This window comes from Dromiciops gliroides, chromosome 3, assembly GCF_019393635.1.
Source record: "Dromiciops gliroides isolate mDroGli1 chromosome 3, mDroGli1.pri, whole genome shotgun sequence".
Lineage (NCBI taxonomy): Eukaryota > Metazoa > Chordata > Mammalia > Microbiotheria > Microbiotheriidae > Dromiciops > Dromiciops gliroides.
This window is the reverse complement of record NC_057863.1, coordinates 156,699,787-156,723,412: the sequence shown is the minus strand read 5'-3', so window position 1 is coordinate 156,723,412 and position 23,626 is coordinate 156,699,787. Positions and strand designations below refer to the sequence as shown.

General features: G+C 39.2%; 1 protein-coding gene and 2 pseudogenes across 1 annotated transcript in view; 1 reads left to right on the top strand and 2 right to left on the bottom strand.

Moving 5' to 3' along the window:
- Positions 1 to 602: 602 nt before the first annotated feature.
- LOC122745358 lies at positions 603 to 935 on the bottom strand (annotated as a pseudogene).
- A 7,383-nt stretch (positions 936 to 8,318) lies between these two features.
- Positions 8,319 to 11,171, top strand: LOC122747275 (annotated as a pseudogene).
- Positions 11,172 to 22,848: 11,677 nt separating this feature from the next.
- IPO5 (importin 5) overlaps positions 22,849 to 23,626 on the bottom strand; it is a 56,925-nt gene continuing 56,147 nt past the window's right edge. The window contains exon 26 of the mRNA XM_043996324.1: positions 22,849 to 23,623. Within this exon, the coding sequence (XP_043852259.1) occupies positions 23,537 to 23,623 (87 nt within the window). The 3' untranslated portion in view covers positions 22,849 to 23,536. The remainder of the gene's footprint in view (positions 23,624 to 23,626) is intronic.

Here is a 23,626-nt window from a genome sequence, read left to right as displayed (position 1 = left end):
GTTCACAGCTCCACCAACAATGCATTAGTGTTCCAATTTTTCTTTTTTTTCTTTTAAACAAGAAGTTTATTTAAATAACAAGATGTTTGACTTGAAGGGAAAACGATCTAGGATCAATTTCTTTATAGTAATTTACCCCTACTGAGAGAGAGAGATTGCCCTACATGTAACAGCTATGTACAAAAAAGTTATAAAATCATCCTTGGTTTTACAATGATAAAAGAAAAATATTGAAATTATCCAATCGAACAAGGTGTGAGGATTTTTTTGTGTTATTGTTTTGTTTTGTTTGTTTGTTAAATAGTGAGAGCAAAATAACTTACTGGAAAATAAAGATAAAAGTTGAATGAGCATGCCACTAATGAAGAAAAGGGATATTTTCACAGAACCAGTTTGTTTTTTCCCCTCCCCATCTCCATTTGATGTTGATCAAAACATACCCTCGGTCATTTAGTTAAAAAAAATACACATTATGCCTGTGCACATACACCAGTTACATTGTGTATAATAAAGGAATGGGGGAAGGTAATCAAAGAAGAGAGAAAACTATACTGCAGTAGTCAGAATGTGGATGAACCAAATCTTGGTTTTCTAATTGTGAATGTGTTGTTTTCCTTGGGAGCACAGTTCTGGAGTAGAGTTGCAGGTTCTCTTTTTAGTAAACACCACCTGTCTGCTGCTGGAATACATCAATTGTATCTTCATCCTCCATTTCCAACTGTGCAGGTGTGTCTGTTTCATTGATTGGTTGTCTATCAAACCGGAATCTGATCTCCCTCATTGACAAACCCAGTCGTTCACAATAGGCTTTCATTAGTTTACTAAGTGGTGTGTGCCTTTTAATGTTAAATTGCACCATCTTGCCCTGGCACCTTCAAATTAATGTAGTCGTTGTTTTCAGTCTTGACTCCTTCCTTCGACTTTTCGTCGGCCATAGCGAGTTCGGGAGTCTCCTCAGCAGCTGCTTCACAAAAGAGGCACCAGGATGGTCCGCTCCAAGGGAATGGAGTGGGGGATGGGGGGATGAAGGGAGGGGGAAGAAGCAGCTGCCGCAGGAGCAGGAGGTGGAGGAAAGTGTTCCAATTTTCCCACAGCTTCTCCAACATTTCTTATTTTCCTTTTTTGTCATAGTAGCCAATATGATAGGTGTGAGGTGGTACCCCAAAGTTGTTTTAATTTGCATTTCTCTAATCAATAGGGATTTAGCACAATTTTTTCATATGGCTTTGATTTCTTCATCAGAAAACTGCCTGTTGAGGGCAGCTAGATGGCACAGTGGATAGAGCACCAGCCCTGGAGTCAGGAGTACCTGAGTTCAAATCCGGCCTCAGACACTTGACACTTACTAGCTGTGTGACCCTGGGCAAGTCACTTAACCCCAATTGCCTCACTAAAAAAAAAAAAAGAAAAGAAAGAAAACTGCCTGTTTGTATCCTTGGGCCATTTCTCAATTGGGGAATGACTTATATTCTTATAAATTTGATTTAGTTCCCTATATATTTTAGAAATGAGGCCTTTATCAGAAAAACTGGCTGTAAAGATTGTTTCCCAGCTTTCTGCCTCCCTTCTTCTTCTTCTTTTTTTTTTTTAGTGAGGCAATTGAGGTTAAGTGACTTGCCCAGGGTCACACAGCTAGTAAGTGTTAAGTGTCTGAGGCCGGATTTGAACTCAGGCACTCCTGAATCCAGGGCCGGTGCTCTATCCAATGCGCCATCTAGCTGCCCCTCTGCCTCCCTTCTAATTTTGGATGCATTGCTTCTGTTTATACAAAAAACTTTTTAAATGTAATGTAATCAAAGTCATCCATCTTGCATTTCATAATATTCTCTACCTCTTATCTGGACATAAATTGTTTTCCTCAGAATTATCATTGACTTTGACTTTTTTATATTTAATTAAGTTTAAGTCAATTCAACTGTCACATCTTTTACACCCACTTTTCCCCCCTCTCAATTCACAGAGCCATCATTCTAGTTCAGTCCCATATCATCTCTAATAGTCAATAGTCTCACAGTTGTAAATGACACTAGTAATGTAGTGTTTGATAAACCCAAAGACTCCAGCTTCTGGGATAGGAAATCAGTATTTGACAAAAACTGCTGGGAAAACTGGAAGATAGTATGGCAGAAATTAGGCATAGACCAACATCTTACACCTTATACTAAAATAAGGTCAAAATGGATACATGATTTAGACATGAAAGGTGATACCATAGGTAAATTAGGAGAGGAAGGAATAGTCTACCTTTCAGATCTTTGGAAAGGAGAACAGTTTATGACCAAACAAAAGATAGAGAATATTATGAAATGCAAAATGGATGATTTTGATTACATTAAATTAAAAAGGTTTTGCACAAACAGAAGCAATGCATCCAAAATTAGAAGGGAGGCAGAAAGCTGGTAAACAATTTTTATAGCCAGTACTTCTGATAAAGGCCTCATTTCTAAAATATATAGGGAACTAAATCAAATTTATAAGAATCCAAGTCATTCACCAATTGAGAAATAGTCAAAGGATATGAACAGGCAGTTTTCTGATGAAGAAACCAAAGCTATCTATTCCCATATGAAAAAATGCTCTAAATCACTATTGATTAGAGAGATGCAAATTAAAACAACTCTGAGGTACCACCTGACACCTATCAGATTGGCTAATATGACAAAAAAGGAAAATAATAAATGCTGGAGAAGCTGTGGGAAAATTGGAACACTAATGCATTGTTGGTGGAGCTGATCCAACCATTCTGGAGAGCAATCTGAAACTATGCCCAAAGGGTTATAAAGCTGTTGTAACCACTGGAATGATGCCACCTGCTGGAGACTTACTGTAGGAAAGCTCTACCATGAGGAGGTCTCTGAGGGCAAGACCATGTGTCTTCTTTGATGTCAGGAAGTGACATTTGCCTGTGGGAGGAAGAAGGGGGAGGCTGGCGCTCTGACTCGCTCTCTTTCCTGAGAACTCCAGTGGAGAAAGGAGCTAGAAATGTACTCTCCCTTTAATAGATAGATGAATGTAGGCCTTTCTCTCTCTCTTTACCAAATTCTTATTCTCCTTAATAAATGCTTAGAAGTCTAACTCTTGCTAAAGCTTAAAATTTATTGGCAACCACTTATTAGATTTTAGATAGTTTAGCTAGAATTTTAGCCCCTTACACTGTGCATACCCTTTGACGCAGCAATACCACTTTTGGGTCTTTTTCCCAAAGAGATCATAGAAAAGGGAAAAGGACCTACATGTACAAAAATATTTATAGCTGCTCTTTTTGTGGTGGCAAGGAATTGGAAATTGAGGGGTTGCCCATCAATTGGGGAATGGCTGAACAAGTTGTGGTATATGAATGTAATGGAATTCTATTGTGCTGTAAGAAACAATGAGCAGGAGAAATTCAGAGAAACCTGGAATGACTTGCATGAACTGATGATGAGTGAGATGACCAGAACCAGAAGAACATTATACACAGTATCATCAACATTATATGTTGATCAACTGTGATAGACTGTATTCTTCTCACCAATACAATAGTACAAGAAAGTTCCAGGGGACTCATGATGGAAAAGGCTCTTCAAATGTAGAAGAAAAAAACTGTGGAATATGGATGCTGATTGAACCATACTATTTCTTTTATTTTTGGTGCTGTTGTTTTTCTATTTTGAGGTTTTTCCTTATTGCTCTGCTTCTTCTCTTATAGCATGTCTGATGCAGAAATGTTTCATGTTGTTATGTATATGTATATTTGTGTGTGTGTGTGTATATATATATTTATAACCTATATTGGATTGCCTGCTGTCTGGGGGAGGAGGGGAGGGAGGGGAAGGAGGGAGAAAAATTTGAAATTGGAAATCTTATGTAAACAGATACTGAAAGCTATCTTTACATGTAACTGGAAAATAAAATACTTTTATTAAAAAAAAAAAAAAAAAGAAAAGAAACAATGAGCAGGAGGAGTTCAGAGAAACCTGGAAAGCCTTGCACGAACTGATGATGAGTGAGATGAGTAGAACCAAAAGAACGTTGTACACAATATCATCAGCATTGTGTGTTGATCAACTGTGATGGACTAGATTCTTCTCACCAATGCAATGGTACAGGAGAGTTCCAGGGGACTCATGATGGAAGGGGATCTCCAAATCCAGAAAAAAAGAGAACTGTAGAGTATAGATGCTGATTGAACCATACTATTTCTCTTGGAGTTTTTTTTTTGTTTTTTTGGGGGGGCAATGGGGGTTAAGTGACTTGCCCAGGGTCACACAGTTAGTAAGTGTTAAGTGTCTGAGGCTGGATTTGAACTCAGGTATTCCTGAATCCAGGGCCGGCGCTTTATCCACTGCGCCACCTAGCTGCCCCTCTCTTGTTTTTGGTGCTGTTGTTTCTCTATTTTGAGGTTTTTCCTCATTTCTCTGATTCTTCTCTTATAACATGACTCATGCAGTTTAATGTTATATATATATAACCTATATCAGATTACCTGCTGTTTAGGGGAGGGGGAAGGTAGGGGAGGGAGGGAGAAAAATCTGAAATTGGAAAACTTGTATAAACAAATGTTGAGAACTATCTTTACATGTAGCTGGAAAAAAATAAAATACTTTTATCAGAAAAAAATAGTCAATAGTCTCAATTGATCTCCCTTCTTCCAGTCTTTTCCTTCTTCTATTCTCCATACAACTGCCAAATTGATATTCCTAAAGCATAGGTCTGACCACGTCACTCTCTTACTCAAAAATCTGAAGTTCTTCTCTCTTGCCTCAAGTGTGAATATGAAGTTCTCATACTGTCATGGAAAACCCTACATGATCTGGTTCTTGTCCATCTTTTGAGGCTTACTTCATAGAGCTCCTGTCTCTCTGTCTCTCTGACTCTCTTTTGGTGGGGCAATGAGGGTTAAGTGACTTGCCCAGGGTCATACAGCTAGTAAGTGTCAAGGATCTGAGATTGGATTTGAACTCAAGTCCTCCTGAATCCAGGGCTGGGGTTTTATCTATTTCACCACCTAGCTCAAAGGATCAACTCTTGATAAGACAGAAGACTCAGTGGAATGTGAGGGGAACATGAACCAAAACACACTGTTCTGCAATGGTTTAAAGGAAAAATGAGAATGAATTTATGGCCCACGCAGCAAAAATAATGGGAAGAATAGAAAAACTTGTATGTATGATGGCAAGTTTTACAAAAGAACGAGAACAGTGGGTTTGGAATACAAATACAAAGAAGAGAGGCATAATCTAGAAAAAAGAGAATCAAAAACATTTAAAAAAATACAGACACTAAGCAAAACATACTGATCTCAAAGGATGCAGAGACAACATAAAGATAATGGGTCTCAGAACATTAGACCAAAACCTGAAAGCCTTGATGCAAGAAATAATACAGGGCAGCTAGGTGGCACAGTAAATAAGGCACCAGCCCTGGATTCAGCAGGGCCTGAGTTCAAATATGACCTCAGACACTTGACACTAGCTGTGTGACCCCGGGCAAGTCACTTAACCCTCATTGCCCCCCCCCAAAAGAAATAATACAGAAGGACTTCCCAGAACTTCTGAACACAGAAAATGACATGCCAATTAAAAGAATTCATGCATCACCAGTAAGGGGGAAAAACCCAAGGCTGCAGACTCCAGTGGTTAAATCCAACAATTCAATTCAGAAATCAATTCTGCAGGTGATTCAGAATAAGATCTTTAAACACAAGGTTTGTAAATTGGAAAAACCGGAGACCATTTTGCACCCATCAGAAAATGCTGGAGGGAATGAAATAATGTGTTCCTAAAAGTAAGAGAGGAAGCAGAGGATGTAGCCCAGAGTAACCTCCTCTGCAAACTGGGCTTGGACCACAAATGAAAAGAGATGGATAGTCAATAACAAAGAGGCGTTTGAAACATTCTTAGAGAGAAAGCCAAGATGATTTGCTTTTCAAACCACCCCAGGCCATAGAAATATAGGAAGGGTATACAAATGCAGCAGTCAAGGTCAGCAATAGGAACAGAGAGAAACCAATAAGAGGCTTCTTTGTAAATGTGCAGAAGGAGATGGCTGAAGGCTAAAGGCAGGTGGAGGTAAAAGTGAAGAGGGTGTGGGGTACTGTGGAAGAACCTAGCAACACCCTGCCTACAGGTGAATCAGTGGCTTTTGTGGAAAACTATGAAAGGTAGAGGGAGAGTTTGTGATGAGCCAGGGTCAAATGAAGGGCTAGCAGTGAAGGGGTGGTGACTGTGATCTCAGGAAGAGGAGAGCTTGCAGGGGGATGGGTGGGAAGGAGGGAGGCCTTTGGTGGTGAGAGGGGGCTTCCCTGATGGGTGAAGGGAGGGGTACTGTGAAAGGAGATGGGGAACTTATACCGGTTGTGGTCTGAGGGATTCAGGACTTGAAAAGACGTCCTACTTTGGGAGGGGAAGGGGAGTTGGAACTCCTGGGACAACTGGTACCTACAAAAGCGGGAGGATTTTGAGGCAAATGGGGGAAAGAAAGTAATCAGAGGGAAGGTATAGATCAGTGGTGGGCTGATTAATCAGGGATATGGGGGTGCAGAGGGGGCTCTACAAGGGGGAAGTGTCCTTTCTGTCACCTGCTGGAAGTGGTATTGTTCTGTGAATGAGGCACAAGGAGAATACCGGGGTAAACTCTATAAGGCAGTGGCAATAACTTCCTAGAGAGGAGAACCGAGAATGGATACATCTGAAGTTCTGATTCCATGAGGAACACAGAGAATAAAGAGAGATTAGATAATTATAGGGGTCATGAACCAGAGAATCAGGGTCTAGAGTAGACAGAGAGGTTGGATAATGAAGAGAGCAAGTGAAACTCTCTTGAAAGGAGGGCAAAAAGTGAAAAAAAAATTAATTAACAGGACTAGTTGAAGGGGAGGAGATGCAGAGGGAGTCTAGGAAAAGAATTAAATAACTAGAAAAAAAGCAGGAAAGAAAAAGGCATTAAAAAGCAAAATCCCAAAGGGAAAGGTGTAACAAACAGGAGTGGGGTTTGGGGGTGAGGGGAAGAGAGCCAGCGGGAAGAGGTCCACCTTTAAAAAGATGAAACCAAAGCAAGCACCTAGTATTGTGCTTAGAGCAGAAGAGGAAAAAAATGATGGAGAAATGTGGATAGAATGATATTGGTAGGTGAATTGATGACTGGTTAAGACACACAGGGGCAGGCAGGTAGGTGGCTCACAGGATAGAGCACTGGGAATTCAAATCTGGCCTCAAACACTTACTAGCTACATGACTCTGGGCAAGTCACTTCAACCTGTTGCCCTCAGTTTCCTCATCTGTAAAATGAGTCACAGAAGGCAATGGCAAAGGACTCTAATATCTCTGCCAAGAAAACCCCAAATAGGGTCATGAAGAGTGAGACATGACTGAATGAGATAAACATACCTGGGATGGATTGGTGTAAAATTAAAGGGAGAGTCCTCTAGTGATTTGTTATAGGATATTGTTCTCGCCCCTGTTCTGTTCATGAATGTTGACGATATGCTATATGTTTATAAAGATTTTCAAGGCGGGGGGGGGGGGCAGCTAGGTGGCACTGTGGATAAAGCACTGGCCCTGAATTCAGGAGGACCTGAGTTCAAATCTGACCTCAGACCCTTGACACTTACTAGCTGTGTGACCCTGAGCAAGTCACTTAACTCTCATTGCCCCAACCAAAAAGAAAAAAAAAAAGTCCTTTCCCCACTCAGATTTTTATGCTGCACTTGTAATATAGTATCCAGAGAAAAGGAGGTGAGACTTCCTCTGTAACTACAGATTGTGCTGTAGTCAGATCCTAATCTAGGCATCACATTTTTTTTTTAGTGAGGCAATTGGGGTTAAGTGACTTGCCCAGGGTCACACAGCTAGTAAGTGTTAAGTGTCTGAGGCTAGATTTGAACTCAGGTCCTCCTGACTCCAGGGCTGGTGCTCTATCCACTGCACCACCTAGCTGCCCTAGGCATCACATTTTAAGAGGGATGTTGGCATATTGTAGTAAGTTCAAATTTTAAGGGGGCTTGAAACGTGGCATCAGTTAAGTATCTGGGAACGTTTAGCCTTCAGAAGAGACGATTTAAAGTAGGCCACCATCACTGTCTTCAAAAAGCCAAAGGATTGTCATGTGGAAGAGGGATTTGATTTATTTTGCTTCACCTCAGAAGGAATTAACTAGTTGATGGGAATGAGTTGGGCAGATTTTTGACTACCAGCTACATGCCGAATACTGTAAAGAATTACACCCTCTTGCACACAAAAGCAGTTAGAATAAGATGGTAGTTTATTTCGGGGCAAGGGAAGGGAAACCATGAAAGAAATCCTTGGACTTCTCATGGGGAGAGAGGTATGGCATAAAGCATGTGGCTTTCAGATACCAATTTCCTTGAGCAGGAGACTGGCAGGTACTTTTATAGAGGGACTGAGGGGGGGCGGTGACCATCTGACTGTGGAAAGTTCCTTTAGTGAGGGAGGACCATCCCCCACTGGTAGTGACTGGAGGAATTGGGTGAGGGGTGGCTACGGATCTCTCAAGCCATCTCTCTCTTCTGGACATAAAGGCAACTGCCACACCCAAACTTATCTCCCCAGGGGTAAGGAAGGGAGACCAGAATGAAGGGTGGAGGTCCCGAAGCTAGCTCCTCCGAACTGGTTCTGCTTATCTCTCTAAGCGTATCTGTCCTCTGGTTTAGTTTCTCAAGGAGATTACTTGATGTGCCCCCAGAGAACTTCTGGGGTGCTCTGCACCCATAACAGAACTCAGAGATTACAAATGAGGCAAATTAAACGATGAGCAGGAGGAGTTCAGAGAAACCTGGAGGGTCTTGCGTGGGCTGATGATGAGTGAGATGAGCAGAACCAGAACATTGTACACAGTATCATCAATATTGAGTGTTGATCTACTGTGATGGACTATATTCTTCTCACCAATGCAATGGTACAGAAGAGTTCCAGGGAACTCATGATAGAAGAGGATCTCCAAATCCAGGAAAAAAAACAACAACTGTGGAGTAGATGCTGAATGAACCGTACTACTTCTTTTAGTTTTGGTGCTGATGTTTTTCTATTTTGAGGTTTTTCGTCATTGCTCTGATTTTTCTCTTATAACATGACTAATGCAGAAATATGTTTAATGTTATTATGTATATATATAAAACCTATATCAGATTACCTGCTGTCTAGTGGCGGGGGGGAGGGAGGAGGGAAAAAAATCTGAAATTGTAAAGCTTGCATAAACAAAAGTTGAGAATTATCTTTACATGTAACGGGAAAAAATACTTTATTAATTTTTTAAAAATGAGGCAAATTAAGCCATGAGGTTAAATGATGAGTTCAAAGTCAACGTAAAGGTCACATAGCAAATTGGTAGTCAGGATGAGACTAATGAAATTCAAGTCTCCTAACTCCTATTCCAGTGTTTAGTTCATTATATCATGCTGCCTCTTTAATGTATAATTTTTTTGCCTGTTGCTTAACTTCATCTTGTACTGGACCAAGTGAAATTGAGGCAAGGACTAAGCCTGTCCTTCAGGTCATGGAATTCACTCCAATTTTATAATTGTATTTTACATTCCCTTCCAAAGTCTTCCATAAGTTTTCTAGGCTATTTCATTAATGTCAGATACTAACATAAGAAAGTTTTGTTCCCATTCTATTAAGTGATCACAAAACCTAGTCACCTCTTTGTTTTCTGCGTTAATCGAAAGGAAGTCTTTGGGTTTTTTGTTTGTTTGTTTGTTTTGCAGGGCAATGGGGGTTAAGTGACTTGCCCAGGGTCACACAGCCAGTAAGTGTCAAGTGTCTGAGGCTGGATTTGAACTCAGGTCCTCCTGAATCCAAGGCCAGTGCTTTATCCACTGCTCCACCTAGCTGCCCCTTTTTTTGTTGTTGTTTTTTGTGAAAGGGAGTCTTTAAATTCAGTGGGACTGTAATGTTCAGAATGAACATTAGTGTTAGTACTTTGTCAACATTAAGTTTTTCAAATTAGCAAAGTATAGATATAAGGAAATTACTTCTGACTTCTCAACTGAAGTGAGGCCTCTACTAGGTTTTCCTTGATCTATCATCCTTTAGAAACTGGAAAATTCATTTTAGAAACTGAAAAACCTTTAAGAATCAACTTAGTTCTAAATGTTTGCAAATTAAAATCATACAAAAGTATTAAATCTTGGATTGGTCTGTGATGCTTCTCTACTGCCCTCCGAAGGTTATAATTTTTAAAAAATATATTACAAATGGGGGAAAAAATTCCTTCCTCCCTTATTGCCTCCATAGTCTTATTCTGCTGTGTCATTAAAGCATAGAGATCTTGGATTCTTAAAGGCTAACCCAGTGGAGTGGAAGCTTTGGTAGGTCCTACTCTAAGCTGGAAAGGCTTAGAATCTAGTCAGAATTATATGTTTGTCTCCAGAGGACCACCCAATGATCTAGACCCTTCTTACCAAATTGGCTTTAGGGTAATAGGCTTTTTTGTCTTGTTGTGGTTGTTTTGGTGAGGCAACTGGGGTTAAGTGACTTGCCCAGGGTCACACAGCTAGTATTAAGTGTCTGAGGCTGGATTTGAACTCAGGTCCTCCTGACTCCAGAGCCAGTGCTCTATCCACTGTACCACCTAGCTGCCCCTAGGCTTTTTTGGACACCTGAACACTTGAAGTCTACTAAGATGTAAAGAGCTGACCATGGTGAGTCTTCCTGGGGTCTAGACGCCATCCGTCTCGCATCTGCGCCATCCTTCGGCTCAGGTCTCAACTCTCCTCTCAGCCTGTCTCCTGGAGGCTTCTTATCCGCTCTGATGTTGAAACTAGCCGGGAACCGTGCTCCAAGAGTGAATGACACTGTGACCATCAGAACCAAGAAGTTCATGACAAACAGATTTCTTCAGCATAAACAGATAGTTATAGATGCCCTTCATTCTGGAAAGACCACAGTGCCCAAGACTGAAATTCGAGAAAAACTGGCCAAGATGTACAAGACAACTCCAGATGTCTTTGGATTCAGAACCCATTTTGGTGGTGGCAAAACAACAGGCTTTGGCATGATTTATGATTCCCTTGATTATGCAAAGAAAAACGAACCAAAGCACAGATTTGCAAGGCATGGTCTATATGAGAAGAAAAAGATGTCAAGAAAGCAGTGAAAGAAATGCAAGAACAGAATGAAGAAAGTCGGGGTACTGCAAAGGCAAATGTCGGTGCTGGCAAAAAGAAGGAATAGGGGCAACTAGGTGGCGCAGTGGATAGAGCACCAGCCCTGGATTCAGGAGGACCTGAGTTCAAATCCGACCTCAGACACTTAACACTTACTAGCTGTGTGACCCTGGGCAAGTCACTTAACCCCAATTGCCTCACCAGAAAAGAAAAAAAAAGAAGGAATAAAAGGCACTATGGAGGATGTTTATCCATGAAGATGATTTTTCATCAGAGCATAAATAAACTATGTAAAAACTTAAAAAAAAAAGATGTAAAGAGCTGACATTTTTGCATCATTCAAGAGTCACTGATGAAATGGTGGGTGGTTGAAATATTTTTTAAAATATACACAATCTAAAGGTAAAAACCTTAAACTTGTGTATTTTTCATGTTATAAAACTTAGGATTTTAAAAAATATCCTCTTCCAAACATCTATTTTCTTTTTATTGTTTCCTTTCTAAGCAAAAAACTCCAGCCTTTTCATTTAGGAAGGAACTTGAAAAAAAAATGTATGTATAAATAGTTAGAAATTTAATATTTTAAATAATCCTTGTATATAGATGTAGAAGAGCAAAACAGCAAATTTCTATCCTTGGGCTCTAACTACTAGTAAAAACTGCTAAATTTTAAAGAATTTAATTTTAACATTAAAATACTCTTAAATTCCGGGGCAGCTAGGTGGTGCAGTAGACAAAGCACCGGCCCTGGATTCAGGAGTACCTGAGTTCAAATCTGGCCTCAGACACTTGACACTTACTAGCTTTGTGACCCTGGGCAAGTCACTTAACCCCAATTGCCTCACACACACACACACACACACACACACACACAAACAAACCAAAACTTAAATTACTTTTATTTTTTCTCATCTTCTTAAGCAGATGGCTTGTAAGTCTCATTCCCCTTTCTCCCCTCAATCACCACCCTCTTCCTATCTATGGCTTCCTTTTTTACTGACTTCAAATATAAACCCATCCTTAAAAAAAAAAAAACAAACTTTCACCATATAAGGTCAGTCCCTCAAATGATCCTAGATCATTCTTCCCTTCCTCAGCCAAACTCCAAGAAAAAACTACTTACACTTGTAGCCTCCCCTTCCTCTCCTCTCATTCACTCAATGCTTTGCAATTTGGTTTTTAACCTCACCCTTCAATGAGAACTCTTCAAAATTACCATTGATCTCTCCCCTTTCCTCTCCCTCCCCACCCATATCTTGCCCTCCCTTATGTCTAAAATATAATTTTATTGTGATCTAAATGAAAAAGAAATGGGAATGACAATAATAAACAAGTGTCACCACCAAATACTGTAATGAGACTACAGCAATCTCATATTTGAAACTCAAGGGGAACGTAATTGGGGTCCAAAATAAATACAGAGGAGTAATAGATGAATCATGTATATATATGTATATTATATTATATATTTTTAAGCTGACAAATTTACTCCAAAGCCCATTCATCTACTTCAACATCCCCCAAATTAAGCATATGTTCTGCTCACCTGCATAGTAAAGTGACAAATTACAACCATTGACATCACAAGACAGTTGTCTACAGCACTAGATCTCTTACACTGGGCTCTAGCTTCACTCTCTTATAGATAGATCTTCATCTTCCATCAGGGTCCACAGCTGTTTGAGCAATCTGCAAATCCAGATCATACTGTGCTGCCAGTGGTGGGTCCATGACAATCTCTGGAAATGCATGAACAGGCATGGCAACAAACTCCAAATTAGGGGATCCAATACATTTTCTAGTAAGTCAAAGGAAGGTCTTCTCAAAGTTGTAGTTACTTATGACCAAAATGTCATAATACTATAGATTATTCTTCCTATGGAAAATACTGGATTTCATCTTGAATTTTATGTCTTTAATATCCATTTTGTTGTCATAAACTACAGGGATATTTTCTATGAACTCATACCAGTTCTCTATGCCATTGAGGTGCATCAGACATTCTATTGGCACACTGTTTGGCTGTAATAAGCATCTCTCAGATCGCCAAGTTCCTCTTGGTCAGCTAGTTTGACACAAGTCTGAACGAAACTTGAAGTTTTCCTCAGAGGCCATAATGATGGTGCTTCCAGAAGTGTGTCTAAATTAACATTGCAAAGATGGCAGAAACAGGGGGCAGCCAGGTGGTGCAGTGGATAAAGCGCCAGCCCTGGATTCAGGAGGACCTGAGTTCAAATCCAGCCAGAGACACTTGACACTTACTAGCTGTGTGACCCTGGGCAAGTCATTTAACCCCAATTGCCTCACAAAAAAAAAAAAAGAGTGGGGAAGGAACATGGTGGCTAGAATGGGCATTCTACACTTGCTTGATTCATGGAATCTTTCAAACCTGGAATGTTGAGTGACTTCCGTTTCAAGAATTGATGCTCGGGGCAGCTAGGTGGTGCAGTGGATAAGGCACTGGTCCTGGATTCAGGAGGACCTGAGTTCAAATCTGTCCTCAGACACTTGACACTTACTAGCTGTGTGACCCTGGGCAAGTCACTTAACCTTCATTGGCCTGCTTTAAAAAAAAAAAAAGGTACTGAGAACTGTTGATTCCTGTTATATGTCTTTGGGGCAGCTAGGTGGCGCAGTGGATAGAGCACCGGCCCTGGAGTCAGGAGTACCTGAGTTCAAATATGACCTCAGACACTTAACACTTACTAGCTGTGTGACCCTGGGCAAGTCATTTAACCCCAATTACCTCACTAACAAAAAACAAACAAAAAAAGAATCGCTCTCTAATACTGAAGAGGAGACCTTTTCAAGAACTCCATTTGGCCAGATCATCATGCTTTCAATCATCTTTCCACCTTCTCCAATCATTAGGCATGGAGCAGAGTGAGAGTTTAAACAGGTTAGGGAATTTATTTCATCTCAGTCACATTCCCCAAAGCCTCAGGCTTTTCATTCTGCCATCCCATTCATAAAATGCAGTCTGCCAGGTCTGCAGAGGTTAAGGGAAAGTGTAGTAAGATTCACATGAGAACCAAAAGACCTTGCTGGCACCTGAGCTTTAACAAAAGGGATCAATTTCCAGGAAACTGATCTTTTTTTTTTTTTTTTTGGTGAGGCAATGGGGGTTAAGTGACTTGCCCAGGGTCACACAGCTAGTAAGTGTCAAGTGTCTGAGGCCGGATTTGAACTCAGGTACTCCTGAATCCAGGGCCGGTACTTTATCCACTGTGCCACCTAGCCGCCCCAACAATGATCTTTTAATGGCCAAATCTGAGGTCTTTTCTCAGTCTTCATTTTTCTTTACCTATATGCTACATTTAACATTATTGACCAATCTCTCCTGGATACGCTTTGCTCTGGGTCTGTCACTATTCTCTCCTGGTTTTCCTCTCAGTGAGTCACTTCTCAGTCTCCTTTTTTGGTTCATCATTCATATGATAACCCCTAGGTGTAGGTGCTTCCCAAGGCTCTCTCTTGGGGTATGTTTTCTTTCTTTCTTTCTTTCTTTCTTTCTTTCTTTTTTGGTGAGGCAATTGGGGTTAAGTGACTTGCCCAGAGTCACACAGCTAGTAAGTGTCAAGTGTCTGAGGCTGGATTTGAACTCAGGTCCTCCTGAATCCAGGGCCGGTGCTCTATCCACTGCGACACCTAGCTGCCCCTGGGGTATCTTTTCTTCGACTTTTTTTTTTCTTCTTCTGCTACCTCCTGTAGTTTCATCATCTCTATGTAGATGACTCATAGATCCATATATATGACTTCCAGTCTCATATGAGCAATAGTACCAGATCAGTATGTATTGAACATTTCTAACTAAATGTCCCAAAGACACTTTTTTTTTTTTGAGACAATTGGGATTAAGTGGCTTGCCTAAGGTCACACAGCTAGTAGGTGTCAAGTGTCTGAGGTCGGATTTGAACTTAGGTCCTCCTGAATTCAGGGCCAGTGCTCTATCCACTGCGCCACCTAGTTGCCCCCCAAAGACACTTTCAACTTCACATGAAAAACAATTTCTCTTTTTTTCCCCAAACCACCCTTTTCAAAGCTTCCCTGCTTCTGTGGAGGTACCACCATTCTTCCACTCTCCCATCTGTGTTGTTATCCCTCTTTGCCATTTGTACCTCCATATCTCTTGCATCTGATTCTTTCTCTGTACTCACAGTCACCAAATTAGTTCAGGTCCTCAATCAACTCTCACTTTAAAAAAAAAATCTCAATGGCCTCCTAGTTGTGGTCTCCATACCTAAAGTATTTTCCCCACTTCATTTTATTTTATTTACATCTTCCAAAGTGATTTTCCTTAAGCCATGTCAATTCTCTTGCTCAATAAAGTTCTGTGTCTTATGATTGCCTCTAGAATCAAACATAAGTCCCTGTTGATTTTCTAGCTCCATACACAATTTGGCCCCCACATAGCTGTCCAGTATCATTCCTCTTCCTCCTTTAGGATGCAGGGCAGTTTCAATGAGATCAAGACACAATGTTAAAATCTCAATGAGATTATTTTCTGACAAAAATTTTCCTGAAATCCTTCTCTTCCTTCCAAGCCTTGGTCAGATGGTACTCCATCTAAGTTTTCCCTGCTCCTTCCAACAATGTTTTAACCTGTCTCAAGTTTCTTAAGGCATTCTGTCTACACATTTTCAGCATCATATTTTGCCTTGTAACATATGTTGACTATTAAATATAGTTTATTTTGCCTACAAACAGATCAGAGAAATTAATCTTTAATCTCTCCTCCAAAATTAATAAACAGATCAGAGAAATTATATCTTATAATATCTCCTACAATTTATTTCCATTCCTGTCCTCCTACAAAAACCCAGATCAGAGAAACATAAATCTACTAAAACCAGATCAGAGAACATGGCTACAAATCAGATCAGAGACAGAAAAAAAAAATAATACTAATTTAATTTTATCCCAAGAAATATATAACATGATCACGTGGAGACTCCCCTCCTAAGAAGGGAGCTCAGGGACTACCCCCTTCTGAGGGCATACAAGGTTTTTTGTCCATGGGTTACAGGGTGTTGTCAGTTTCAATAGTATGATACAGAAGCAAAGGCCGTTTAACAATTTCAGTTATAACAAATATGGAGGAAATACTGAAACATCATGATAAGATTACAGGATTCCAAAAAAAGGGTTTGGCAAGGATGAGGATGCCCAGATTTCCCCATAAGATAGGGACTTGCTATCCTTAGGGAAAATAAATTATCAGGTAGGGACTTTTATCAGCTATTTATCTATACATTGAACCACTGCTAGTTCTAGGTGTTAGTTGGCTTTCTGGGCTCTGGAATGTTCTTCCAGAATTAGTTTAAGTTGTATGAATTTTTCACTTGGCTTTCATTTGCTTTTTTTTTTTTTTTAATTTCCTTGCTTTCATTTGTTACACTTGAAGTTATAAGTTAAAGAATCTTGTACTTTCAATTTGGGAGAAACCATTTAAAAACCTAAAAATTGAAGAAGCCTTTCAATTAGTTATTGGACTTACGGGTACTTCAGTGTCAAATAGATCTGTAAGGCAATCACTTTTCAAAAAGGATCTGAGGGGAGGAAAAAGAAAGATACAAGGGGGCAGCTAGGTGGCGCAGTGGATAAAGTGCCGGTCGTTGATTCAGGAGGACCTGTTCAAATTTGGCCTCAGACACTTAACACTTACTAGCTGTGTGACCCTGGGCAAGTCACTTAACCCTCATTGCCCTGAAGGAAAAAAAAAAGAAAAAGAAAAAAGAGGAAAAGTTGACAAATACAAACCTATGCACTCTCATTTTCTGCGTTTCTATTTTTATATTCTCCAAAGACTTCCTCAAACAGAAAACTTTGACAAAGAAAACCCTTTTCTGTTTTAGCAATTTAATTTCTCTCTTAATCTGACATACTTACAAAAAAAACCCAATTTCTTTCCGATGTAGCATCAGAAATAGGTGAGAATCAAGTCATCGGGGACTGGTTTGTTCAAAGGCCTTGCTGCTAAATTTCAGGGATACTTAGAATATTTCAGAAATGTTGCCTGTGAAACATCTGAAGGTTTGTATCCTGAAATATTGTGACAGTACTTTTCAAGTGGTTTACATACCATCCAGCTTGTTATGAAATTTATACTATGTCCACCCATATTACTGTGTAATTTACTAGCTATTTGGCCTTGGACAAGTCACTTAACATTTCTTGGGCCCAAGTTTACTCACTACTCCTATTTTAAGATTCTCTGCGTCTTAGGATCACAGATCAAGAGTTGGAAAGGACTTTATAAGTCTAATCTTCTAACTATACAGGCGGGGGAAACGCAAATGATTAAATGACTGGCATAAGCTATAATAGGGGTAGTCAGTGGAAGATCGGTGATTTGCGCGCAAGGACTATGTTTCCAAATCCATTACGTTTACCCTTATACTGGGTATCACTTATTTGGTAATGAAGAGCAAACACAGTAATGCAGTAACACTTCTGCCTTTGAATCATTGATTAAAAAGATTTTCAAAACAAGAACATTTAAGTATCTTAATAAAACATTTACTTCTGAGTTTGTAGAGTCCCTTAGCTTCTCTACATTTTATCTAGAATTATGTACTATCTGACAAAACTTTGCTTAGCTGCATCACTGAAAAAACTCCTCGATTTTTACAATTTTTAGAGAGATCTGGTATTGAATGATGGAAGATATCTTTATTAAGTATTGTATATTTATGACGATTCCATGTACTTTATGATCCTCAACAACTGAGCCTCCTTAAAGTCAGTTGCCAAAGGGACATTACCAGTCTCAAGATATTCCATCCTGGCTTTCTTCACTTATGGAAAAGAGATAAAGTATGAATAATTTTATTTCATAAAGTTAATGTACAACACTCCCCCTACCCTCATCCCTCATGAGGGATGATTTTTTTTTTTTTTTTAGTGAGGCAATTGGGGTTAAATGACTTGCCCAGGGTCACACAGCTAGTAAGTGTTGTGTCTGAGGCCGGATTTGAACTCAGGTACTCCTGACTCCAGGGCTGGTGCTCTATCCACTATGCCACCTAGCTGCCCCGGGATGATTTTTTTTTTTAAATAAAATAATACTTTATTTAGGTGCTAGGGAAAGGAAACCAAGAAAGAAATCCTTGGACTTCTCATGGAGAGAAGGCATGCCACAGAGGCATGGCTCTCTGAGATACCTTTCTCCTCGAACAGGAGACAGGCAGATGCTTTTATAGAGGACCGATGGTGGTCCCATGAGGTGATCATCTGATTGTGGAGTTCCCTTATTGGGAGAGGGACATCCCCCACTGGTGGTGCCTGGGGGAAGTTGGGTGAAGGCATATGAGGGATTCTTAAACTTTTTTCCATTTACGACCCCTTTTCACTGGACAAATTTCTACTCAGCCCTGGGTATATAGGTATATAAAACAGATATATATAACCTTTTACTGTTGCCAAATTTTTTGTGACCTCCTACATTCAGTTACTTGACCCCATACAAGTCATGATCCACAGTTTAAGCTTTGCTTTATAAAACTGTGGTTGCATCTCACATGAATGAAATTGTATTTATTTGATCCCCTCTACCCCCTTGGGGCAATGAGGGTTAAGTGACTTGCCCGGAGTCACACAGCTAGTGTCAATTGTCTGAGGCAGGATTTGAACTCAGGTCTTCCCGAATCCAGGGCTGGTGCTTTATCCACTGCACCACCTAGCTGTCCCCTCTTTAACCTTTTCTTAAAGAACCTGTCCCCTAACCTTTGAATCACCTTGGTAGGTTTCTTGAAGCCTCCATTTGTAGCTGTTCTTTTCTAAGGCATAGAAGCACATCATTGTTGTACCCTGCAGTATGTTATTTTCTGTTTAAATGCTTCTGGAAAAAAAAATAGCAACACATATACTAAGCTACAAAGTGATGGAGACATTACCAAAATTTGCTTCAACCTTCCCACATATGCATCAAGTTCTAGTGTCTAATATCCTTAAAATAAGGGGTTTGTGCTAGGACCCTTTCAGTACTAAAAATCAGTACTTCCTTTATTTTATTCTCCCTTAGTCTGTTTCCTGTTTGACTCTGAAAGCTTTAAGTCTGCTATGCAAGCAATATGGTTTTTGTTTTTGTTTAACATAGATAACATTACCCTTTAAGTATTTATTTATTTTTTGGTGAGGCAATTGGGGTTAAGTGACTTGCCCAGGGTCACACAGCTAGTAAGTGTTAAGTGTCTGAGGCCAGATTTGAACTCAGGTACTCCTGAATCCAGGGCCGGTGCTTTATCCACTGCACCATCTAGCTGCCCCCAGCAATATGGTTTTAAATTTCATTCCTCTATACATTTTCAACTACTTTAAATGGAACTGTAGGTATGGAGCTCTTGGAGTGACCATAATTTCTGATTGTCACATTAATATTTTTTGTAATGAAGCTTCCCCTAACATTTGGCTACTTTAGAATGCTGAGTGGGCAAGCCATTGCCTTTATCCACAGGAAAAGAGTGTTCCTAGTTTGAGAATTTGATTTCATCATGTTCCTCTTCTTTTTGACCCCCCAAAAATGTTCCTCTATAGAAAAAGATGTTAGCTAATTCTAGCAGTATTAAGGGATTTTATTGTAGGCAGGCAAATAGAGACTCAGCAGCTAGTTTGCATATGAAGCCAATTTTGTTCTCTTAAAAGTTAATTGCGGAGCAGTTAGGTGGTGCAGTGGAAAGAGCACTGGCCTTGGATTCAGGAGGACCTGAGTTCAAATCCGGCCTCATACACTTGACACTTACTAGCTGTGTGACTCTGGCAAGTCACTTAACCCCAATTGCCTCACTAAAAAAGAAAAGAAAAAAAAAAGTTAATTGCCTTGGGGCAGCTAGTTGGTGCAGTGGATAGAGCACTGGCCTTGGATTCAGGAGGACCTGAGTTCAAATCCGGCCGCAAACACTTGACACTAGCTGTGTGACTCTGGGCAAGTCACTTAACCCCCATTGCCCCACAAAAACAAAAAAAAGTTAATTGCCTTACTTAACTGCTAAAGGTGATTTTTACCATCAAACATACAACTCAATTGTTTTCCATATTATGGGGAAAAAAATCCAAATATAGCTAAAACTAGTCTAAAATATAACATCTGGCAGATGCTTTAAGATTTATAAAGCACTGTTATCTCATTTGATCTTCACAACAATCCTGAGGTAGGCGCTTTTATGCCCATTTTTTAGAAATAAGGAAAACATTTTATACAGCTATTAGTTATTCTATCCATGTGGCGAGGGTTAGGAATGCAGTGCACCTGCAATCCCATAAAATTTTTTGACCCACTCTTCCTACCATGTTAAGATAAAATGTAATAGTTTATTAATTTCTGAGTTTCTAAACCTTTTCTGTCATGAGGGTTCCACAAAATTCCCAAAGGATTCCTATTTAATGTCTTGTGCTGCTCTCACTTGAGATATATTGAACTGCAATGGGGAAAGTTGAAACATGGAAGGAATATGTAGGGCTGGACTTGAACTCAGGTTGTCATCCTACTCCTCGCAACTCAAATATAGTATCATGTATCATAAGCAATGAGCATACCAAAACTAAGTGTAGTTTCTACTTGGGACATTACTAAAGCTTAGTTGCATGATGATTGCCAATTCTTGATAACCAAACATTTTAGCTATGTTCAAACTGCCTCTGAATGGGGGAGAACCATATAATTGAGACAAGAAATAATTTTTATATGGTTTCATTTTGTGACAAATGGCTAGGAATACAAAGAATGTATCTCCATCACCACTCCCAAACACGCAAAAGTTTCAGTTTTTAAAGAATACACTTTATGATACTGTAGTGGCTTTTGATGTGGGGAAGTTAAATAGACTGAGGAGAACCTGGAAGGGTTATCAGTGATTTCTCCTTAACAGTGATTAAGGTTTCTTGGTGCTGGAGGAACAAAGAGTGGTTAAAAAACAAACACACCCGCACACCTGCTCATAACTGCCACGATGAAAAAATATGTGCTATAAATACATATAAACTCTGTACTGAAGACTAAAAATTTTATTGGTGAAACTCACTTCTTCATTCAAAGCTATATAAACTTCTCAGAATACATCTAGATGAGTTTGGGAAGTGGAGAGATTTTCATTAGACCAAAAAAAATATCCTAAAAAATGTCTAGGGGATTTTACTTCCAGTGGACTTGGCTATCTTATGACTGAGGGCATGATAAACATTGCTCAATAACAAGAAACAGAACTGTTCCAGAATTCTGAAATTCCTAAATTGAAGCTAGAATTCTGCAACATGACCATGTATCATGCCACAAGTCACAAGAAATTAAGAAATTTATTTGAAAGATGGAGACGAATAGGCGTCAATAGTCTAAGAATGAATTAGAAAAATGTCTTGTCCAGAGATGCTTAATATCCAAAAATGAGGTAAGCATGGTTTCATAATGAGTAATGTCAAAATCTTAGTGTAATGTTAAATAACTGCAGCCAAAAGGGGACAGAGCATATAAAATGTTTTAAAGATATAAAAATGTTAAGGTTTATTGTACAAATCAATGATTTACTTTGTCCCAATTTGAACACCACTGTACGTAATGATTTCACCTGACATTCAGAACAAGAACCTGAGGACATACTTCAAAGTGTTTTCAGCTGATCAAAGGATTTAAAACATTCAGCTTTAATTATATGGGGCAGACATGATATTTAATGTCTGTAAGTGTAAGGACCTCCCACTTATTCCTTTTCTTAGGCTTCACCTTTATTTGGATTGGAGTTTATAGAAGCTTCAAATGACTAGCCTTAGAATAAAACCTCATTATTGAAATACTGTGTATGTACATGTATGTATGTACATATATATTTACACACATATACACATATGAATTGATATAGCACTTTACACACTGCCACAAACTAAGTGATCACTCAACCACAGTTAACTGAATAATTCAAAATAATAAAAATTAATATTTTGTTTGGTTATAGCTACTGAAAACCATATTTTCATAGCTTCTGTGCTCAAATCTGCAAATGCTTCAAATAACAATGGGGAGACCTTAAAAATATAACAAGCACTTCAGTACATTTAGGGTTTGTTTTAAGAAAGTGATGCAAATCATTTAGTGAAAAATCTTTAATTCTGAAAAGTTAATTTTCTGGTCTAGGCATAAAGTCCATTTTCATATCACGGTTAAGTTTTAGTACAAACTATAAAATGTTAACACTGAAGCTTTCAACAGAAATCTTTTAAGATCCCTTAGAAAAATTGTATATTCAAAGAAACAACAGTAAGCTATTTACTGCTATGAGGTTAATAAATACATAAAGAAAAAAAACATTCAGACACATGAAACTTTTTGCTGAATTTATCAATTAAATATTTTAGTCATAATGTCCCATAATAATGTCACTAGATTGGCAATTTGTGTGGCACTCTAGTAGCTGCAATTTAAAACCAGAAATATTAACCAAATGTTTTAGGTTTGGAATAGGCAATTAATCAGGATGACCTAATTAAAACAAATTGTATTTGCTGAGATATGTAAATCTCAAGAAACATGTGATCATCAATTGTGAGAGTTAACAGTATCACAGCAATGGCTAATTATTTTAAAATCAGTGGGAAAAAGTAAAAATAGAAACTGCTTAAAATGTGAATTGCACAAGGCAAATCTTACTGGGAAAAAACCACCAACAACATATAAGCCAAGCTGTGGCTTAAAGAATATCAAGTTATTGTTATATCTTTAAAAAGAATTAAGTGAATAAAAGCCACACAGCACTGAATTTGTACACAAGCCTCTTTTGTATTTCAATGTTGTTTATTGAGGAGTGAATGAGAGACTCTGTCCGACATGCCAAAGACACTTCACATTCAAGGGTTAGAAACTGAATAGCTCCCCACATTGAGTCACTGCACAAGTCTTTTAGGAAAAAAAGAACTCAAAGTGACATCAATATGAGATCTTCATGCTTGATGTTTTTGTCTTCAGTTGTTTTTTTTTTTTAACTTTTTGATCTACTGGTGTGCTGGGTAGAAGGTTTCTTTCTACCCTACAAAAAGACTCACACTCCAATTAATACAATTAACACTAGATGTATAGAAATGTTTTCTGTTAAAATGCACATCTACTGCTGAATAACTGGTCTTAAAGCTGTTTTTCTTAAATTCATTATGTCTAATGAGAAAATTCATTGTTTCCCTTTCACCTTCCCACAGGTGGCATATACCGATAGAAAAATACTCTTCAGTGCTACGGTAAGGTTTATAGGGAAGAAACTTCTTCGGTCTTATGGTGGGCATCCCGTCAAACACCCTTCTGACACCCAGCGCTTCTCTTCCTGGCCGCTTTGCAGAAGAATGGCCTACACGCACTACAGTTCTCTTGTGCTCAAAAACAAAACAAAGAAACCTAAACAAAAGGGTAAACGTTTATTTGGAGTTAGTTTTTCTGGTAGGTGATATTAAGGCCCTTCAAGCAGAATTCAGGAGCTCCTGTATAGCCGCCTGCTGCTCAGCATTGAGCTGTGATATGCATTCAGTCCATAATCCTCCAGAGGTCTA